The 21,782-nt window shown below is 41.7% G+C and overlaps 1 protein-coding gene across 1 annotated transcript in view; it reads right to left on the bottom strand.

Moving 5' to 3' along the window:
- The window catches only part of HSD17B12 (hydroxysteroid 17-beta dehydrogenase 12), a gene marked incomplete at both ends in the record, with an annotated part of 72,876 nt that overhangs the window by 15,234 nt on the left and 35,860 nt on the right, over positions 1–21,782 (bottom strand). The window contains 4 exon segments of the mRNA XM_079537196.1: positions 1,406–1,440; positions 9,095–9,139; positions 10,016–10,080; positions 14,530–14,640. Of these exon segments, the coding sequence (XP_079393322.1) occupies positions 1,406–1,440; positions 9,095–9,139; positions 10,016–10,080; positions 14,530–14,640 (256 nt within the window).

The raw sequence follows: 21,782 nt of genomic DNA, 5'->3' as shown, positions 1-21,782 counted from the left end.
TGCACAGCTAGATCAGGCTGCCCAGGATCCTGTCCAGCCTTGCCTTGAAAGTCTCCAGGGATGAGGCATCAACCACATCTCTGGGCAACCTGCTGCAGTGCCCCACCATCCTCACTGTAAAAGACCTTTTCCTTACATCCAACCTACTTCTACCCTCTTGAAATCTGAAGCCATTTTCCTTTGTTCTATCACCACATACACTGCTGAAGGGTCTGTCTCCTTCTTTCCTGTAGCTCACCTTTAGATACTGAAAGGCCACTATCAGGTCACCTAAGGGCCCTTCTCTTCTACAGGCTGAACAGCCCCAGCTCTCTCCTGACCTTGCAGGAGAGGAGTTCCATCCCCTGAATCATTTTTGTGGTCCTCCTCGGACATCCTCCAACAAGTCTGTGTTGTCCTGTACTGAGGACTCCACATCTGGATGCAGTATTCCAGGTGAGGCCTCACCAGTGCAGTGTGGGAAGATCACCTCCCTCGACCTGTTGATCGTGCTTCTTTTGTGCAGCCCAGGATACGGTTGGCTTTCTGGGCGCCAAGGGCACATTGCTGGCTCATGTCCAGCTTCCTATCCACCACTACCCCCAGGTCTTTTTAGGCAGGGCTGCATTCAATCTTTTCATCTCCCAGCTTGTATCGGTAGTAAGGGTTGCAAGAGCTTGCATTTGGATTTGTTGTACCTCGTGAGGTTCACCTGGGCCCCACTGCTCCAGCCTTTTTTTTTTTTTTTTTTTTTTTTAATGAGTGCAGCTCAACTCTAACCTAAAGCAATCCCCAGTGAGCCAGCGTTAGTGCTGCAGCAGACAGCAAACACCCTGCAGCAGTCAACACCAGCTAGAGAACAGCCTGGAGGGACCGCACCAAACCTGGGTGCCTGTAGTTTCACCCGGGAGCTGCCTAGGAAGTCAGTACACGTCTCCCAGCAGTGACAGTGGTGTGCATTAACTCCTTTTTTAAAGAGCTGGTCTCCAATTCTACTTCACCAAATGATCACAGACTTTCCTCAATATACCTCGTACTGTATAATGAGAACATACTCTTTGCATCCATTTTACTTACAATGACTTAGAGAAATAGCCTTAAGAAGGTTATTCCCAGGAACTGTAACCACCCCCTCAGAATAGCAGGTTGTTGAGTTAGTGCTGATGAGTCAGACGGGCTTTTTAATTCTGTTCTAAAAGGAATCACCACAACAGTGGAGAAGGGAGAGGAAAAATAAAAAGGGAATCGAGTGGAAAAGGCTTCCACCGTCTGATGATTCATGCACCATCAGCGTGACTCACCCAGCATTACTCTGCCATTAAAACATGGAGACCAGGCTGATTAGTCACAGTAATGAATTTTTCAAGAAAGGATTCTCCCCTATAAATAATGATGACTTTGTCTGGATAGTGGTAGTGTGACTCACCTTTCCAGCATGCCGGGCAGCACCAATCGTGTCATCTGCAAAAAGAAAACATTCGTGATGGCTGAGAATGCAGGCACCACACAGCCAGCGACAGGGAAGCCTCCCTTCCTCCCAGAAGCAGCTGCCACCCCCTCCACCCCGGCCACAGCTCAGGGAAGCAGAGACCATACTTTGCGTAGGCAGTTTATTTTTATTCTACCTGGATAACTTGGCTCTCTCAAGCAGTGTGTGTACTGAAACTGGTGAACCGAGCCAGCTAGCAGCATAAGTACAATAAGTGCAATAAGAATAAATAAAAATGCCTCCACCGCCCTGCAGCATCCATGCCTTCTAAAGAAGATGGAAACACCAGAGTACTGTGATATGTGTATGATCTTTCTCTCCCCAGAAAAGGCATCTATATTTCTTATGATTGACTAAATTTATCATCGATGCCAATGCATTTTAGCAAGTCTTACTAAACTGCTGATTTTAAATTTAAAAATCACCAACACAACAACAATAAATTGTGGAGCAGCAAGAGCACTGGACAAAAGCACTGGAGCATTCTAGCTCTGGTAACCATGTCAATCAACTCACTGCTCCAACATATCTCCTTTATTTTAGAATAAAGTATATAAAGCTTACCAGCATTAACATAGTAAGAATCATTGCTGTTAGAAGGCAGGCAAAAGAAGTTTAGTTTGCTTCTGACAAGGGCTGCTTTTGTGTAAGAGTATTACTATAACAAGAACAAAAAATAAGCTTCTATGGCGCAGCTTTGGTACCAAGTTCTCAATAGCCCCAGTTTTTCAGCAACTCGCTATGAATATTATGTTGCATACAGAAAGCATTTAAGAGCCTAGAAGCTTACTTTGCTGATTACACAGGTGTCTGCAGTAAGAAAATTTTCCCCGTGCTGAGGAAAACTTCCCCACTGCTCTGCAGACTCTGCCTTCACCACGGCTGTGAGCAATCCATCTATAACCCAGTTGAAAGATTCTCCACAGCTGTAATCCTAAAAACAAGCTTCCAAGCAGCTGTGGCAAAGGAAACAAAGCACTGACCCCAGCTTAGATGAATTTTGAATTTGCAAGAAAACTAGCCCTTCTAATACTGTTACTATCCTTAATTATGAAATGATTCCAAAATCGCTACCTATAAAAATCATAAAAATCATATAGTCAAAGTTCAGTTTCTGCCAAATACTACCCTGCTCCCAACCAACCCTGTTTGTAAGCATCGTGACTGACACCAAAGACAGATCAGAAATACAAATTATCACTTCTCACATCTTTAAACAAAATTATTTTCCAAACAAAACAAAATGCTTGATGGCACCAAAATATAGCAATATTCCCACTAGCACCAAATTACCTCAACGGATTAAAACATGAAGCTAAAACAGCATATAGAGGAGAACAAAACATCTGTAAGCACTTTTATTAAAAGAAAAAATCTGACTTACTGTAGCAAGCTATATTAGTATTACTGTTGCATGAACATTTACATGGGGTGGAATTTGGTTTTGATTTTATTTTTTAGTTGTGAGCTCTCAGACGATCAGATACACCGCATGACAGCTATGGCAGGGCATTGCACAAGCAGGGGTTGAGCAGACCTTACAGTCATAGTGTGGGCTGTTGGCACACGCAACTCCCAGCATTGCTGCAGAAGTCAAACTAAGTTTTTCCTGAGGTGGCAAACATCACCGAGCTAGCCAGGTTCAATGCAACTTCAAAACTAACTCTATGCAGGAGCTTTCTCACACACCAATACTACAAAAGAAATGTGGAAATAACCACTTTAATACTAAAAGATAATGAGTGATTCTGGCTGATTTTAAGGCTAGCTCAAGAATGGCAGATCTTTTATCTGGTATAAGCTTTATGATCTCTACCACAAATGTCTTGGCAAAAAGTGGTGTACTGTATCTTGCCTATCAGGGTAAGATAATGCTGCACACACTTCTCAGAGATCGACATGGGGACAAGGATTGTAATTGCATCCCCTTAGGCAACCCAAAAATGGTTTGAAAAATTAGTACAGCAGCTCCACAGTAACACAGAGGGAACCACATTTAAAACTTTAGTGATAAGTCCCCACTTCTGCATTTAGGGTCTCAGTCCCAACTGCAAGTCACCAAACAGCTCTAACTTACCACATTACAAAATTTCTGGTCACTACTGATATCCCAATGAGAGAGTACACACAAAAAAGCTACAATGATTAATGTTTGATACAAATTAAGAAACGATGAAGTCAATGACAGCAGAGACATTGCAGTAGGTACGTGACAGAAGAGGAAATCACAAATGCTCTCCCCTGTAGCTCTGGACACCATCTGTGTCCAAAGCTCAGCTGGAAGGGCAAGTGAATCCCCGCCCCCAGAAAACACCAGTGGTAAAACCAGATTTCATACTCAACATCACCTCCATTTGTCTCCATTAAAATGAGTATTTTGAGAGAACTTCAAAAATCTGTCAAAAAAAGCTAAACTGTTTTTCCTGTCTGTATTTACATCTTGCAACATATCAAAAGAGATACTTGAATATTCAGTATCTTTGTGCAAAAAAAAAAAAACAACAACAAAAAACCCACAACTTTTTTTTTTTTTTTTTTAAAGAAAAGAAGTAACTAACAGAAGGCAGCCTGTTGAGTCAGTCTCACCTCACCCAGCCAACATACTAAGGCTGTTCCAGTAATGCAAGAGCACTACTGTAAAAATGCTGGCAAAGCATTCTGTAGGCATTTTCAGATTATCTGGCAAATCTGTATGTTGTACACATACATAAAATGGCTCCAGCACTAATTCAAAGAAAACAAGCTTTAGCAAGAATGAATTTTTACCACACATGATTGTTTCCAATTGCTTGCGTGATCTTTATCCAAAAGAGCCAATCTGGTTAACATCCTTGTCTTCAACAGCTATAACTACAGACATGGAATTCCAAAACAAGCAGTTCAGCAACAAATAGATGTATAATTGAATACACGTGTCCCAGATAAAGAATCCAAATGTTTTGCTTGGTCTGATTTATAGATATACAGTTCTGCAATAATGTCAATTTAATAAATACCACTGCATTACAAGTCTGAGTCCACAGGACTTCACATGTAGGACATGGGAGAACTCTATGTGAATACTTCTTTCTCTGATAGCAATCTAATCAAGGACAAAGTGGTAGGAGACCTAAAGGAGAGGTTGGGAACTATCCTAAGAAGGTTGCCTTTGGCTGGTGGATACTGAACTCACCCCAGCTTTCTGAATGAAATGCTAATTTTCACAGAAATACACATGCTGTGGTTGAACTCATGAAAGCTCCAAGAGTCTGAAAGCTAGGCTAATTTCAGACAGAGCAGCCAGACACTAAGCTATGGAAAACCTGCCTACTCATACAAATTTCTTATTTCTTTCTGAAAGCTTGAATTAGAGAAGAGTGTGAATGCATGTATGTGCCAGAAAAATTTGCTCCAGACAGACTTCTTAGTGTCAGAAGCTGTCAATACTTTACAGCTTGTATAGATTGGTAAAACATATTGCACACAACTGTTAAATACTAGTAGTTGGTGTTTTTCTGCTTGTTTTTCAATAATTTCGCATACACAGGTAAATCTCTCAGTAAAATTACCAAAAAGTTTGGAGTCTTATTCCTCTGTTGTGGTAGATAAAAATAATGCAGCCCTGATTCACACAAGCACTCAGCCACCTCACAAATAGCTAACTGACACTGTGACCATGCACAACTCACACGCAAGTCTTACTGTTAAAAAAGCAGGGAACTGTATTCCTGCACTATTAGTTAAATGGATCATGAAGGCTATAACCAGCATCTACTGCAAGGTTCTTACAATGCATCTCAAAAATCATTTCTTAATGCAGCTCGTACCTATCTGCCACTTTTTACAAAGACAAACCATTCTCGTTTGGCTTGGGATAAAAGCTAATGTCACTTCTATAGAAAATAATGCAATAATCTTTGTGGCAAAGTCCGTAAGCAAAAAGGGGCACACACAAGGATATACAAAGGGAACTGTGAACTTAATATGCTGCAAGCCCTGTCCGTTGTCAGTGACTTTCCATTGAGCAACATTTCTAGGAGAGTTTTTTGAATTAGAATCTTAAACTTTTAGGCTCCAGCTTCCAAGTACAGTTCCCTAGCTTCCCTAGCTGAGCATTTCCCTCTCTTTCTACTTTCAAGATGTGGAATCTGTATTTGTTTAACCCCAAAATCTTAAAAAAGGGAAGAAAACCCCATAACCAACACAACTAGATTTTCCTAAATTTCACATTGTTGTTTGTATTCAGAAGAAAAATCGTAAGTGCTTCTTTCACCACTGCTGGAATGTACTTGTCAGTCACATTTTCCTTGTCCTACTTGGCTGTGTATCATGCTCTTAGGTTCAAAGTCAGCAAGGTGGGAAACTGCAGCATCTAATTTCCCCCTGAGGAACATTTCATTGCTACTCATGACCACCTTCACAGTACACTTACTTCCCTTCCAAGTACTGGCAACTGTTCTCCTCCGCTACAAACTTGCATTATCTTTTTGGCTAAGTCATCAGTTCCCCCTTCCATTATGACTTTGAATATAAATGTGATAGCTATCCCTTGACCAGAGGTACGGTACACACACACACACACACACACACACCCCTCTTCTCGAAAGCCAGTGTTGCCACTTCCCTCAGAAATACGTTCTGCTTGAAATTATCCTTTCCAATACACAACAAATGCAATCATTCTATGCACAGGTCTACAAAAGAACTTTTCGCCTTTCTCAGATAGGCTAGCTCTCCTCCTCACTTCAGTTTTGCATAGGTTGCTATTTGTTTCTCTCCTAAACTCTATTTTAGACTTCTCTGGCATTGCTTAGAGTTGCTTGTCTTGCCAGGTGTTCACAACTTGGTGCAATTTACCTTCCCCTTCTACTAAGAGGCAGCTGACACCATATCTCAGTTCAACACAGCATGTTTATGTTTTTGTTTGTTTGCTTTTTATGTTTTTGGCAAATTATAAGACTCTCAAATACAGTAATGAATAAAAATCTTGGTCGTGTAGGGCTGTTGTCCTTTCACATTTAACACTCAGTACAGAGCATAAATAAGGCGATGAAGGCAAAGATTAGCACAGACACCAAGGCATGTAGGTGCATGTAATTTACTCTCCCCCTTCTTCCAATAATGCCAATTTTGAACTGAAGACTGTCCTGTAAGTCTGAAAACCACATTCCCCCTACGACATAATGGCTTTCAAACCAATTCAGCTCCTTGCTTAATCAAGCGCCAAGCCAGCACCCCCTCAGCTATTTAGTCCCACTCATTTTTCAGAGCACACGTTCATGCCACACTCCCAGTGCAATTAGCATACTGTGATCCTGCAAACAGAGACAACACACTCGCTATTTGTTTCTCACATACTTAGTATCTTGTGACAGGATACCCGTTCTCAAACATTAGGGGAAGTTACACTGCATTAGAAACTTTACTGCTGAAAAAAAGGTTGAACAGGCTGTTAATTTATCCTGTGAGGTGAACTTTGTGAGTTTCTCATGCAAGAAGGGAGATTTTTAAAAACTAGACACAAACATATGCACTTGGAAAAGAGGTGATATGGTGATATCTCCATTACACACCAAAACAAATGCTTATGGGATTCTGTCCCAAAAATATAAGTGAAAGGACACAGATTTTTCCTAAAATTACTTTTCCCTCTATTTTTATGGATTCTTCTCAAGAAAAAAAAAAAAAAAAAAAAAAAAGGAAAGGAAAAAAAGACTTACAGATGGTACATATCTCTAATGTGCTCCTCTCCCCAAAACAGTAAGCATCTGGCATGCCTACTGTTTAATTACACAACAGGCTCATGCAAGAGGAACATTTTCAAGCGTGGAAGCTGATGCTCAGCCTGCGATTATACCCAGTAGCACGAGCTGCTCATGGTCAAGGGAAGTTTTCAAACAAACTGAAAGGCACTAACATACACTAGGTCTCAAGGAACCAGATAATAAATTTTTACATGCGTGGGAACAACCACGTTATAATGTGAAGAGGCTGACACAACACAAAATTTACCAGAAACAAAATCATACATTTGCTAACTGCAGTTGAACATCACTGATTATAAACACAGAGAAACAAGCCACAAAGCAGCACTAGTTCATTCTGGAAACCAAGATAATCTGGCTGCATCTATCTAGAATTTTAGCATACCAAAGTAGACCTCAAATTATTGCAGTCTATCATCTTCAGAAAAACATAATAAAGTAGTTCAGCTGTAACTCTTCTGTTCTGACAAAATGTTTCTAGGAGGATCAACACCCCAAAACCTTTATTCACTGAATAGTGCACTCCCTCTGCTGGCACAGCACAGGTGTCACACCATAGCAGTTTGCTGATTATACCTGGTGTAACTGTGTTAACACCTGGGAGAGGGGGGTGCTTAGGATGTCTGCTAAATGGCTTCTACAAGAGAAACAGTAAAAGGTGCCCACTAACAATTGCCTTCCCTGGTGCAAATCTTGTAGGTGCCCAGCAAGACCCATGGGCCACAAACCTCAATTAACAGAAATTGGAGTTTGTCAGGTTTGCTGTGTTCTTAAGCAGAAAAGTTGGAGAAGAACCACTCTAATAACTTTTCCAACTTCATAACAAGTTGTTCTAATGTACCACATAAATACACAGCAAAGTGAGAGCAGCAAACTGACATCAACAATACCTTCAGTCACGTGAGGGCTGCGCTTTTCACTGTGTGCTGTTATTCAACCGAGGTGTACAAATCCTAGAGAGGGCTTAAGGGCTTATTTTCAGAGGTCCTGAGCCTACTCACATGGCAACAAGACACCTACATTTTCCACTCCCTGAGAGTGCCATACTAAATGGATTCAGTAGTTGACCTCATCAGAACAGCTGCAAGCCAGTCAAATCTTTCAAGTCACCTTTGAAGCACCTAACATTTGGGCTTGGAGGGAAAAGGTTAACCCTCAGATATTGGGGATGCAAACTTTTTATCATGCAGAAGAGAAAGTTGAGGCTCAGCAGTGAATAATCACAAGGAATTTCTGCATCACTGTCTGCTAACACAGTAATTAACTCCTTATGTCATGTTAAGCAGCTGCCATTAGCTCTGGCCTCCGTTCAGCTTTGAAATATCAGGATGAAAAACTGTTCTGTGAATGTCCCTCATTTTAATAAAGGCAACAGTTACACTTTTTAGCCTGAAGTGCTATTCATTTCTTCCCAACAACAACAAAATTACACACACACACACACACACACACACACACATCTCAAAAAGGGAAAGCATTTTATTTCAGAAGTTACAACACAGCTCTGTAAATTTGGGTTTCCATGTCACAGTAAGTATAACTGTGCTTTCTCACAACAGCGTATGAAAGCCTTACATGTGCACTGATCAGGGTACTTACCTCAAAGAACACAGACACAGAAGGTTTACAGGAAGGACCAGAACAATAAACATAAACACTGCTTTGTGTACGTATCACGCTCTTCTAAATAGCTAAGAATTATCTTTGTAACAAATTGTATTTCAATAACAATCTGAATAATCTGCTGCAAGAATCATAAATTCTGAGTTACACTAAGATGAAAAGTGAATCTGTGGTCCAGTAGGTGAAAGTAATGCTTTGGACAAGTGAACTTGAATTGAGTTAGGATTTCAGGAATAAGTGCTGGCAGCAGGGCTCTTACCTTACAGACAGACATGATGTTAATGTTGATCATTTGGTCAATCGTCTGCAAGAAAACAAGGATTTGCATTATCTTCTGTTTTAAGTTATTTGAACAAGATTTACATACTGCCTGTCATTGCAACTGCTAGGATAAATTGAACCTCGCTCTTCTACATCCACATCCAGCTTTACTCCACGCCTTCTTGCTTCAGTATCAAAAGCTGCAACAGACTTTCAAAGCACTCTCCAAATCGCTTCAGTCAAATTTTATTCCACACAAATAAAGAACATAGATATATCACATTGACATTTCTCCACACCATTTGCAATTTGGTAAATTCTGGTATTTCAGTCATATGCCCACATATTTATGTTTATATTTTGCTCTTCACCATTTTATAATACTGTTTCAGTCACTCTGTTCATTCATCAGGTTAATTTGATTTTATTTGTTTGCTACATGTGTTATAAAGTTTAGTGGATGATGTACAAAACAAAAGCCCCAGGAGATACGTTCACTAACACTGAAGCAGAGAGCAGAATCCTACAGTGGATACAGTGAGCTACAGGGAGTTTGGAAACAAAGTGATGGTGAAAGTGTTCAAAACAAATGATTACAAAGTACTCAAGTCAACCACAACTGTTTCTACAGTACAAAATGTATCCTCTGGCCCGACTTAAATTTACAATCACTGTTTTGGAACAGGCAGCTTCCACTCATCCCTTCAATCTCTGAAAAGACCATCCCACCTACTAAAGCAGATCACGCTGCTTATGTAAACCTCTAAGAACCCTTCTGGAATGCTTTCTAAACAGGAAACTTTGCTTTTCTGGGGGTACTTTGACCAAATCTACTTTTGCCTTATTCATGAAGTAGAGAGAGCAAACATTGAGAACACTGTAAAGTAACAGGAAAAAAAGAAAAAGAAAAATCACTCACTTTATCCAGGTCTGGAACATCAATAAAGTATTCCGGATAAGAATATGAAATTCCCACGTTGTTTACTGAAATGAAAGCGAGTAGTTTTTATGTAAATTGTTTCAAATATTTGACTACTGATGTTCTGTAGCACTCTAGAACTGCTGCATTTGAACCATTTAGCCCTTCTAGTCAAGTTCCCTTAGCTGTAAGTATCTAAGTATATACATACACACAAGCCGAACTCCAGAACAAAAACAGGAGCCACTCTCAACATGTGAATGTCACTTCTCAGGTGGTTTGAGCACTGGCACCCTGACATCCCGCAGCCCCACAAAGAGCTCCCAGGGGCTGGCAAGACAGTCAGCGGGGCTGTTTGACCAAAACCAAGCAAAAATAAGGTAAAAGAAACATCCCAACACTAAGTTCCCTCAAAACTTATCTTGGACATTGGCCCCTTCCCCACGTGTTGCAAGGTGTGCAGGTTCAGGATGGCCTAGGGACATGCTCCAAGGCCTTCCTCAGTCTTACAGCAGTGCAGAAAAACAACCTGCATGGTGGGTGTTTTGGCCCAGGAGAGCATTAGGAAGGAACTACCCTGCTGCCCAAAAGGAGAGGACGAAAGAGGACAGGAGAAGATGAGCAGAGGACAGTAGGTGGCAGCAAGAGCCCAGGCGTGGCTGAGCTCCCCGAGAAGCTGGGGGAAGAAGGAGGCACGGCTCACAGCAAGGAGAAATCACATTAATGACAGGCTGCGTACATTAAGCAGCCTGTGTTTTTGACAGAGAGTCTCTGCCTTTAGAAATGGTTCCTGGTTTGCCTTCCCTGGGCTCGCAGCTCAGAGACCCACTGCAGCACACCACTCTCTCAGTCATACCCTCACGCTCCTCACATCTGCACAACCCGTCCCCGCTGGCAGCATTTCAAATTAACTGAGAGAATATATTAATTTCCGAATCCTGATTTTTTCCTGAGCAACGCTTGCAACCGGCAAGGTTTTACTCTAGGACCAGAACCCGGTGCTAATCCTCCAGGCTCACCCCAAGTAACACTAAACTTCTGGTATCATCAGAGAACAATGCAGCTCTGCAGTCTCAGTTTCTTCAAACTTAATAGAGCATATTGATATGGAGACCAAAAAATAAACAACAAAAAACAACCAAGCAAATGGGATCTCCGCTTCTTGAGTATCTGTTGTTCATCTTACGCAAGTGAAACTTGTGACATTTGGTTGCTATGGCAACATTTTACATTTCTATAGTGTCTTACACCCCAGAGAATCCTGAAGTGCTCTATAAGCTCAGCAGCACTGCTCACCTCTAGGGCAGCAGCAGGGTAAGAAACAAGGTTCGATGGTACTGATGCCATTTTTGTGTGGCAAGTTGGGTTTTGGGTTGGGGGTGTTCTTGTTTTTTAAGCCCCTACACCTCTGCCAAAAGCCCTCATTTAAACACCCAACCCGAAGGGTACGTGAACATCACAAGACATTCCGGACATACAGGCAACACACAGAAGGGATTCTGGCAGAAGTCTGCCAGCTTCATTCAGGAATCCTCTCAAAGAACAGCACTTGTAGCCCCGATCTCTTCATGTATTTATGGAAACCCTTAGCTGATTAGTCAGGTTGTGATTAAAATTTTAACTTTTGGACGACCTTTACAAAGGTTTACAGGGAGTTTGGCAAATTCCCAGCAGACATTTGCTATATTTAGAGAGAAAAGTTTTAAAAAGGAGGAAGGTCCAATCTTGCCATTTCCAGAGTAAGCCAGAAGGTATTTTCCTAATTTTCATCCTAAATTAAGCTATTCTTCAGTTTCTCCCTCTGAAAAGGATTTTTGCATGAACTGTGGCAGAGCTTTGGGACTGCCCCTGGTTGGTCCTTCCAAAAGCAGCACACTGCACATGATCCGTGCTACAAAGACAGTCACACAAAATTCACACCAACTACTAGAAACTGCCACCCAGATACGTACCCTCACAGCCTTAGCCATCATGTTTTTTTTTACCAGGTCGTATTTTGCTGCAGTTTGAAACAGATTTATTTATTGATTTTTTACAAAAGATCAATTGGCAGTTTGTGAAGGCATATTTTACCTCAGAAGATCCGGATAAGAACAGGGTATGATAACTGCCCAGCTCTAACTCCTTTTGAGACTCACAGAGATTTAAGAAGAGCGAAAGAAAGATTTCCCACCTCTGCTTGTTTAACATATTGCTGTAGCTAGCACATGTTCAAAGTCACTGACAGACGCTGTTTTGAACACACAGCAAAAACATTATGCAAACTCTTTTAGCCTCCATACGTGGGTGAGAAGAAGCTTCCAAATAAGAAGTTTACAAGAATTCCAATCTGCAAGTACTTTAGTTCAACTCTGTGCAACTATATAATCAGAAGCTCCATCTCCAGCTGTATAGGTGGAGACACCTGTGTCTAAGTGCAAGGTTCAAAAATAATTTCCTGTAGGTCACCAGCAACAGTGCTACAGCACCAAGGGTTCTCACAGCTGTTGCTGCAGAGGAGACCAAAAGAGGAAAATACACTGTAACCTGAGAGCCCATCTCTCATGGTTGTTCTCAGTGAAACTCACTCCTTCCTCACACAAAAAAAAAAAGCAGAATGCAGAGTAGTAAAGCCTGTATTCCAGATCACAAAGAAGCTACAGTATTTAAAATATAAGGCAACAAAGCATGAAATCAATTGCCACGAGAAATTAAAATATCATCCTTCCAGAGCACCCATAGTCTGTGCTGAAAAAAATGACACTGACGAGTGGTTTTGGTTAATGCAGCTCTAGCTAGAGAAAAACCCTATGCATCACATAATCTGATGATCTCAAGCACGGGACCTACTAAAACTGGTGGTGAACGTCCTGCTTAATTAGAAAAAACATGTCTGTAAAGCTGTGCTGGCCAGCGCTGCAAGGAGATGGTGAAAGAGCTCAGCTAGAGAGCACACAACTCTCCAGCATTTTGGTGCTATTTTTACCACGCTCCTAGTCAAGGTGCTTGTGCAAATAGAAGAGAGAAGCAGGCTCAGCTTCAGGAGTGTCATTTTCCTGTAATAAGCTTACACAACTTGAAACACATTCACTGCTTTAGTGCCCAAAGTCTATAGAAAGTCCAATTTCCACGATTCCATCCTCACCAAAACTTTATCACGTCTAACAAACGGAAGCTCTTTTAGTTCGGATACATACCTCACATAGTTCACTATTCTCTAACAATTACTGAAGGACAGATAAGAATAAACATTAATTTTAATCCCCAAAGCTTCTTTGGAAATTTTTTTTTCCTTCAGAAAGGGAAAAATCAAGGCATCCATAGTCAACCACTCTACGTGCAATGTCGTAGAGATGCTGGCACCTACTGTTACTCGATTTTAGGTAGATTTGAATTTTTATAGCAATTAAATGTTGGACATCATGAATTGCACACACTCAAATCTGTCAGAAGTATCCGGGAATGTTCTGTGCTTTATCATTTAACAAACTGCATTTTTACACTGAGTTTTTATGAATACTATTCTTGGGGCATTATTTACAGGCCTCATAAAACAAGACCCATCTATTAGAAGCAAAGCTCAGCTTCTGTATCATCACACGTGACAAATTTATTTTGAAATACGCTTTAAAAAAAAAAATAAAAAATCTGGTTCCAATGACTGCACTTTGGGTGAACAAAATTAGTTTTGCAGCACCAAAATGACTTCAACAGATGACATATATTGGCAGGCATCTGAGCCACAAGACTTGATAAAAATGTCATGCCTTATGTTGAGCACCACAGGTTCTCATCCCCATTCAGAAGAACTGTAGAAATATAGGTTATGCACTCATACATATGCGCTTCTACAGAATAAACCAGAAAACTGATAAGAAACTGCCTTTGCTCCACAGTTCAGGTAAAAGGTAAATTGCTTTATGCCAGTTGTTTTGTGGCACTTCAGTACTATGCCATGCAATACACCTGGAGGGATCACCATGTCTTCTCAAGGACTCCTGCAGCACCCTACAGCTCTGTGCTACCACAGGCTGTGCCAGCAGAACACCAGCAGTGCCCCATCACTATCAGAATGCTCTCAGAACTTTTGGAGCAGGAGTCATTTACTTGATGCTATATTCTAATGATTGAATTTCCACAGCTCTTAATTAAAAGTTAACTGTCCTCCCAAAGGACTCTGCTGTGAAGTTCAATCTAACTACCTGGAGTTAGCTCAGATTCTGAGATGACATAGGGTCAAAAAACTGTGTAGGCAGTCACGAGCTGAAGGAGCCTTTTAACAATTGCATAATAACGCACTGAAGACACCCAATAAGCCTCTGTTCCTAGAATTTGAGCACACATGCAGGCAGCGGCTTGTGCAGCAGACAAGTAGGATACCAAGAAAGCATACTGAGCACACAGGGACAAAATTTTAGTTAGGCAAGCCATCAGCTTTTGTGAATTGCTTTCAATAAGCTTCCAAACGTGAAGAAGTCAGTAAACACACTGGGACAAACCACAGCGTAAGGGATTTATAGAGATGAAAAACAAACCCAAAACGCCGATCTCCAGGCCTTCCAGTCCTGCTTTGATTCTGTTGTAAATGTCTCCTCTCTCTCCAAAGTCCGCCACAATAACTTTTGTTTCCACTTTGTACTTCTCCTCTAGAAAAAGAAAAGGGTTAAACAATAAAATGGAAGCAGCTGAATGAGCATTCAAACACTACAGATCTGTCAGTTACGGCTTCGTAAAACAACATTTTGAGTAGCTAATATTACACAGAAACATTTTTGCTTCTTCAACAGGAATCCTTGAATTTTAACGCAACCTGCTCAAGAAGTTTGCAACGTTAAGCTACTTCTGGTGAGAACATTAATTCCCAAATGATTCAGCACGTTTTGTTTGTAAGGACCATGAAGATGGCAAGAAAACAAATTATACAGGTTTGCACAGCAGGCAAAAAATGCTGAAATCAGGAAACACACATACACAACAGCATCCAAGTACAACTTGACAAGGACACTGCTTTCCCACCTAAGGCAAATGGTAAATGAGTTGCTTCAGATCGAGCGAACCAGTTCTTTATTGCCCCTCATTTCCATTTTCAATTCTGATGCCATAAAATGTTTTAAATATTCAGTATTTCAAACATAAAGGGAACGTGTGGGTGAACAAGAGGAGAACTGCAAGTTCAATCATTCTTAAACCGTTCTGATGTGCTTTTATCTCCTTCCCTAATGGAATGGGAAAAATACATATAACCAACCGCATTCTGAAACAGAAAAGGGAAGTACTAAAAACGCCTCATAGAAGGAACAATTCTACTTCCATCAAGCCAAATTAATTACACTTAATTAGCGTCAGTACAATGTCCTCTTGGACTTCAAAAGGACAAAACGGCAGCTTAACAGTGAAGCGTTTCAGAAGTTTGCTGCGCCCAGATTCCACCCGTTCCTTAAGTGCTCTGCATCCATCCCGAGAAGGCTCTTGCAGCATTTTGCCCCCACGGCCATTCATACAAGTAGTGTCAATTTGAAGGAAAAGAATCATTCACAAAAAGATTAGGAGCAGCCCGCTTCCCGTGATGCTCTTTGCCATTCAGGGAAAGCCGCAGCTCCTGTGATGCTGCCGTCCATTCATGCAGAATCATGAATCCCCTGAACTCGCCGGGCTGCTCCCCACCCCCCGCAATATCCCTAATGGCAGATGGGATTAGTTCTCCTCCTTTCCCTCTCCCCTCCCTCAGCCCCTTCATCTCTCGTGAACAGCTGCATTGTTTGAAAATCCCCGGAGAGATGTTGCTATGTCAAATGACGACGTAAATAGCATTAAGCCCCTACTGCAGCAGCAGCCTTGTGATCGCGTCAGAAGAAAATCAAGTTCAACACTGGGGGGAGGGGGCGAATGAGTCTATTTTTAGGCACAGCTGTTCTAATATTTAACATACACATTCAAATTCTTACAGGACACCGAATTATAGGCAGCATTATAGGCATATCAAATATGTACGAGGGGACCGGTCAGGCAAAACCAAAGCAGAACACATCCACACACACATGCCATTTTTAGCTGTTGTACAGTATCTGCAGCTGTCTTCACAGCCATTCAGATGCTTTGCAACGTGCACGTTGTTTAAAGGGCCCAAACACCACCCTCCCCGATCTGTTCTGTTATGACCTTTCTAACTAAGCGCTCCTCATTGGAATTGTTAACGATTTATCCTCTAAACCTTCTGAAGTTACTGCAGAGATACTGAGAAGGGTTAAGACAAAAAAAAATAATCTTAGGACCTAATACTGGAAATAGAAAAAATGAAGTGCTCACACTGCAGCTCACGTAAGACCTGTTCCTCCACCCTTCAGAACACTAGGTAACGCCATTACATGTAAGGCAGTTGAGCAAGAGCCCTGTACAAAACCACACAGCACCCTTTGTGTGCTGCTGGCAGGCAGCAGAATGTATGGAAGAACACAAAGAACAGAAGTCTCCCCATACGGCCAGAGGACGTGGTCTCTGCAGTTCTCACTGCTAGCACACAGATTTCCCTTCCCAGCAGCCTCCCATGCAATGGCCTGACTCTGCCTCCCCACTCCGTGTCAGCAGCTGGCCATTGTGTAACTTTGGAGAAGCCCATGCTCTGCTCCCCAGCCTGCAACAGACGGGATGAGCCGCTTGCCCAGAGAAAAGACTAGCAGATAGATCTGATAAAATGACTCTGTCAAACAGCAGTGCAAACAGCATTAGGTCACTTCTGCATAAGCTCATACCAGCAGTCAGGGCACAGGGTGCTGGGGAGAAAAGGTGTGCTCTGCTCTGTACAAACAGTGGGAAAGGGAGTTTCCTTCACCCTACCCAGAACTACGATGCTCTCTAACAGCTGAGCTAGAAAAGACAATAGAACTTCATTTTATCTCCCAAAGAGACTGAGATGAAGTGTAACAGAGAAAGTAGCAGGAGGCAAAGTTCTAACCCAGGATGCCCAGCAGCAACTGGACTCTTCTCCATTCAGGAAAAGAAAAAACTGAGCTTGGTATTGGAGCTTCCAGCTTGAAGACCCTGAGGTACTCAGGGGCCACAAGGAATGAAAGGAGGATAGCAAACCATTTTTTGCAGTTGGCAATCAGAACATTTGAAGCATCTGATAATAGGTACCTGCATGTCCAGAATTCTCAATGATTTATTGACAAGTGAATCTGACGTTTCATCTTCAAACTTGGTACTTTTAGCAAAGGACTGAATACAATCCATCACATTATAGCAGCAGTCATCACCCAGCCATACGGTCTCAGGGATGGGAAAGGTAGCTCAGTAGGTCTCTGTGTTTTTCAGCAATGACATGTCAGTGTTACAATAATTTTCTCCCTCCTCATTTACTAAATATCTCAGGTGAGAACAACCTTGATCCTACAAATGAAAGGTTTTAGCCCAAACTTGCACTTCTCCAGCTGATTTGTAGGACCCAAGACTTCTGTTAATTTAGTAACAGACTGACAAAGCACAACGGTATCTCTGTAGACTGATAAGAGTACATAGGAACTTCAGTAAACATTGTCATTTGGGAAGTAAACTGCTGACCTGAAGGTGTAACAAAATACCTTTATGGCTGTGGGAAAGCTGAATGAATCAATAGAGGGGGATAGAGCAGGGTCTGAGCAGAAATTACATGAAGAAGCAACCTTTGAGAAGTCAACCCAGAATCAAGAAACAAATCCATCTTACACAAGTTCATGATTCCTGTGATGAATACTGTCTTCCTGGTTAACATATAGACTCACAAGGAATCTCTACAGCAAGAGGTCTGAAAACAGTCTGCTGTTTTGCTGGAAATATGATGAGTAGTCCAGTAGGCAAGCTCATACTGGAAGGAACTACAAGAAGAAACCACATTAATTGTATGTATATACTCACAGTTACTTTATAGTATGTATATAATAGCATGTATACACAGGCATACTTTCAGGAATGGTGCAGTGAGCAGGGCTAGAGAAGTAATCCTGCCCCTGTACTCAGCACTGGTGAAGCCTTGCCTTGAATATTGTGTTTTGGGCATCTCAGTACAGAAAAGTGCTTTGAGGTGCTGGAGCAGTTCCAGAGAAGGGCAGCAAGGCTTGTGAAGGGCTTGGAGAATATGTCCTATGAGGAGTGACTGAAGGAACTGGGGATGTTCAGTCCGGGGAAGAGGAGGCTGAGGGGAGACATTATTGCTCTCTTCCAGTATCTAAAAGGTGCTGACAGCAAGAACGGGGTTCGTCTCTACTCACTGTTGATGAGGGGAAATGGCCTCAGGTTGCCTCAGGTCAGGGTAAGTTTAGGTTGGATATCAGGAAACACTTCTTTACAGAAAGGGTTGTCAAGCACTGGAATAGGCTCCCCACAGAGATGGTGGAGCCACCATCCAGGATGTGCTTAAAAACCATTTGGATGTGGTGCTCAGGGACATGACTTAGCGGAGGGTTGTTAGAGTTAGGGTAGAATGGTTAGGTTGTGATTGGACTCAATGATCTTTAAGGCCTTTTCCAACCTGAGTGATTCTATGATTCTATAATTAAAAGCTCTAACAACATCACTGGCAAGATGATCAAAGCAACTGATTACAAACTAGGCAAGCAATAAGGAGCAGCCTCAGTTCTCACTGAGACATTATACACCAGATTAACCTTGTAGGAGTGATCTTGGCACATTCCAAACTAACACCAGCCACAACACCACTGTGTACCTAATGTGTACCTAATAACACGAAGCCTTATTCTAACATGGAACCTTTGCTGGCCGAGTTATTTCAAGGATACAAAATAGGAGGCAAAGACTCAAAGCAGAGAACAATGTTAAAGATGGTGAGTCAAAAGATGTTTGAGACAAGTGCACACCTAAAGATCACATTATCTTCCTCTGGACGGACCATCCAGAAACTCCTCCCTATTTGATGTGAAAGCCCAAAACTAGCTTTTAAATCTCATCAGCTAGTAATACTGTTTAACAGCAAACTGACAGCACAGTACATTCAGAAAGAAGGCTTCTGCATAGCACTTCTCAGACATGCACACCTTTCTGAGCCAGAGCAAGTACCTGTTACTTGGATCAGATGATACAGATGTTGTACGGGGAAAAAGGGAAAACAAAATTTTGTAGAAGTTATTGGTATGGATTAAAAGATGCAGATAGTAACCCAAAAACAGACAGATTACAAGGGTGTAGGCATCAAGACCAATACCTACAGAAAAACAGTCACAGTGCTAACAGAGGCGGTATTACAAACAAACCACCATGTGCAAAGTTGCCATGGTTTTGTTTTCGAACCTGTCATGAGCAGAACTGATCAAATTTCAAAGCAGTGTACCTGGATTCATAATGACTGCCTTACACAATATTAAATTTATGAACTGCCATCTCTTCTTTCTCAGTCAATTCACATGACCATATTTTTCTTCCCCATTCCTGTCACTACGGATTGGCTGACAGCAACCACGTCAGCGTAGCATCACTGAAGAGATAACGCACTTTTCTTACTCCTAAATTTTGAGCCAGAAGACATTAAGATGTTAAAATGTACTTGCCTTTATCTTGTCCTTCCCAGTTTCCTCTGCACGTCAGATTTCCTGGTGACATCATCCAGGTTTTCCCGAACTTGAACCTGCCTCTTTCAGCTTTTACAAATCCTAACTTTATTGAACTTCACAAGCCTAAGGATGGTAGGATGGAGACAGCAAAAGCAAGCGCCGCATCTGTCCTCCATGTTCCCCCTAAGTGATCCTCACTATGCCTTCAACAGGTAAATACACGCACTGCCTGCAAAGAAACAGTGCATTAACTATGTGTCCAGATCTCAACAGCCTTCCTAAAGCCTTTTTTTCAGACAATGTCTGTATGCAAAACTGAAATTTGCCAGGAAGTTCTAGCAAACAAATGTTTGGGGGAAATTAGTCCGATGTATGAAAATCAGAAAGTAAACTGGCAATTTAAGAATGTTCATTAAAAGGATACTCGTGTACTCTCACATGACTTAAGACATAACTTAGTTGACAGGGAAAATAACCTCTACACCCATACAGTGGTGACATTACTGCTTACTTATGAACATATGTAACTACGAGAGCAAAGACTGCTGAACAGTCCATGAAACCTAAGAGGCCCAGTTCTACCCTCCGATGGAAACAGCACCTCCTATATCCATATCCATAGTCAGCAAGAGCAAAAGTGAGGAAAGCTCCAGCATTTAAGGGGGTACTACTCAAGGAAGAGAGTGATGGAGCTGGAAGCCACAAACTGCCCAAACAGAGGGAACAGAGTGCACAGAGCCAGGGCATCCCAGAAGTGAAGGTAGAGAAAGGAAAACTCCACGGCAGAAACGGCACCAGCATCATCCTGAATAGCATCTGGAAAGACACGCAGCCTGTCTGGTTTCTCATCTGCAGGACAGCTAGTTACAACCTCACTAGGAGAAGCAAATGCTATTATCTATTTTTAGGTAACTCCAAAGGCCAGACAGAGTAATTTACAGATAATGCATCCAGTGTCTTGCCATGCAGGGAAATCTAAATGCATCTAAATGATTAAACAAACTGGGGCAGACCTTTATTATGGAAAAAGTCAGGCATTGTGGCACCATCTTGCACCTAGAGCACTAAAAAGCAAGCATAACACTGGAATTTGAAAAATGGAAGTTAGTAGCTTCTAACAGTGATCTATGCCCTAAATACAGCTAATAAAGAATTTGAAAGTGGCTTGGAGGAAGGCTTACCTCCTATGTCACTGTTATGGAAGTTTAAGTAACTCAAAGCAGTAGCTTTCCCTCCCCACCAAACTGACATTTTGGTTAACACGCTGGAAAATGCTAAGGAAGTGAAGTTTTGACACCCAAATAAGCTGGACTTGAAAGAAGGTTCTCCCAGACAAGCAGTCTCATGAACACTGATGCAAATGAAAGGGGACAGAAGCCTGGTAGTCAGGAGAAGCAGCTCTGGTGGCATGACAGAGGGAGTGTCAGTGTTAATGGGGTCTGTAGACATAAATCCCACAGAGAAACAGAGAAACTAAAAAGTGACTCCCTAAAAATAACATTCATACTTGCACTGCTGCTTTCAAAATGGCTGGATAAAGCAGCTTGAATTTATGCTACATACATTGAAACAAATCCAGTCAGCTTTACAACAGAAAGGTTCAGGATGAGGCGCATGAGGTCCACACTGCAAGAAGGAATGGGGAACACTTATTTCAAGCTCAGAGAAAGTGCATTAAAAACCTTTTGCTAGAACTGAAACATCTCTTCTGCTTATATTCAGAGCCTGATAGAAATATTGCCATCACGACGACGAGGCAAAGAAACAGCCTGCAAAAACACAGAAGAGGTGTCACTTGGTCTTTAGTTTCTGAATGGCCAAAGAAACAAGCAAAGCAGTAGCAGGAGAATAAAAATAACTCTCCACTCTTCAACATACAGATAAGAAAAATTTGGTTAAGAGTAAATCAATTCAACTGTATCCACAAATAAAGACCTCATCTTTTCAGTTTCGTGGAAGTGGCAAGACTCACACTGATCCAGGATCCAGTCTCTAGAAACAGTTTGTAATAATTTGATAAACTGAGATAAGTAGAGAGATGAAAGCTAAAAACTCCTGCTTTTTAGTGCCATGTCTATGCAGAGCAGATAGGAAGAATTAAGGACGAGAATTGCTACAGACAGCTCTACAGTTTAGTTGTTCAGCAAGAGACACCCATTCATTTGCAGCATGCATCATGTTTAGGACTTGCAAAATTTACAGACATAGCACATAGAATGTTAAATGTGCACTGAATCTGTCTTCCAGAA

This window comes from Tetrao urogallus (genome assembly GCF_951394365.1).
Source record: "Tetrao urogallus genome assembly, chromosome: 6".
NCBI classification, from domain to species: Eukaryota; Metazoa; Chordata; class Aves; order Galliformes; family Phasianidae; genus Tetrao; species Tetrao urogallus.
Note: the sequence above shows the minus strand (reverse complement) of the source record. Positions and strands in the feature narration are given on the sequence as shown.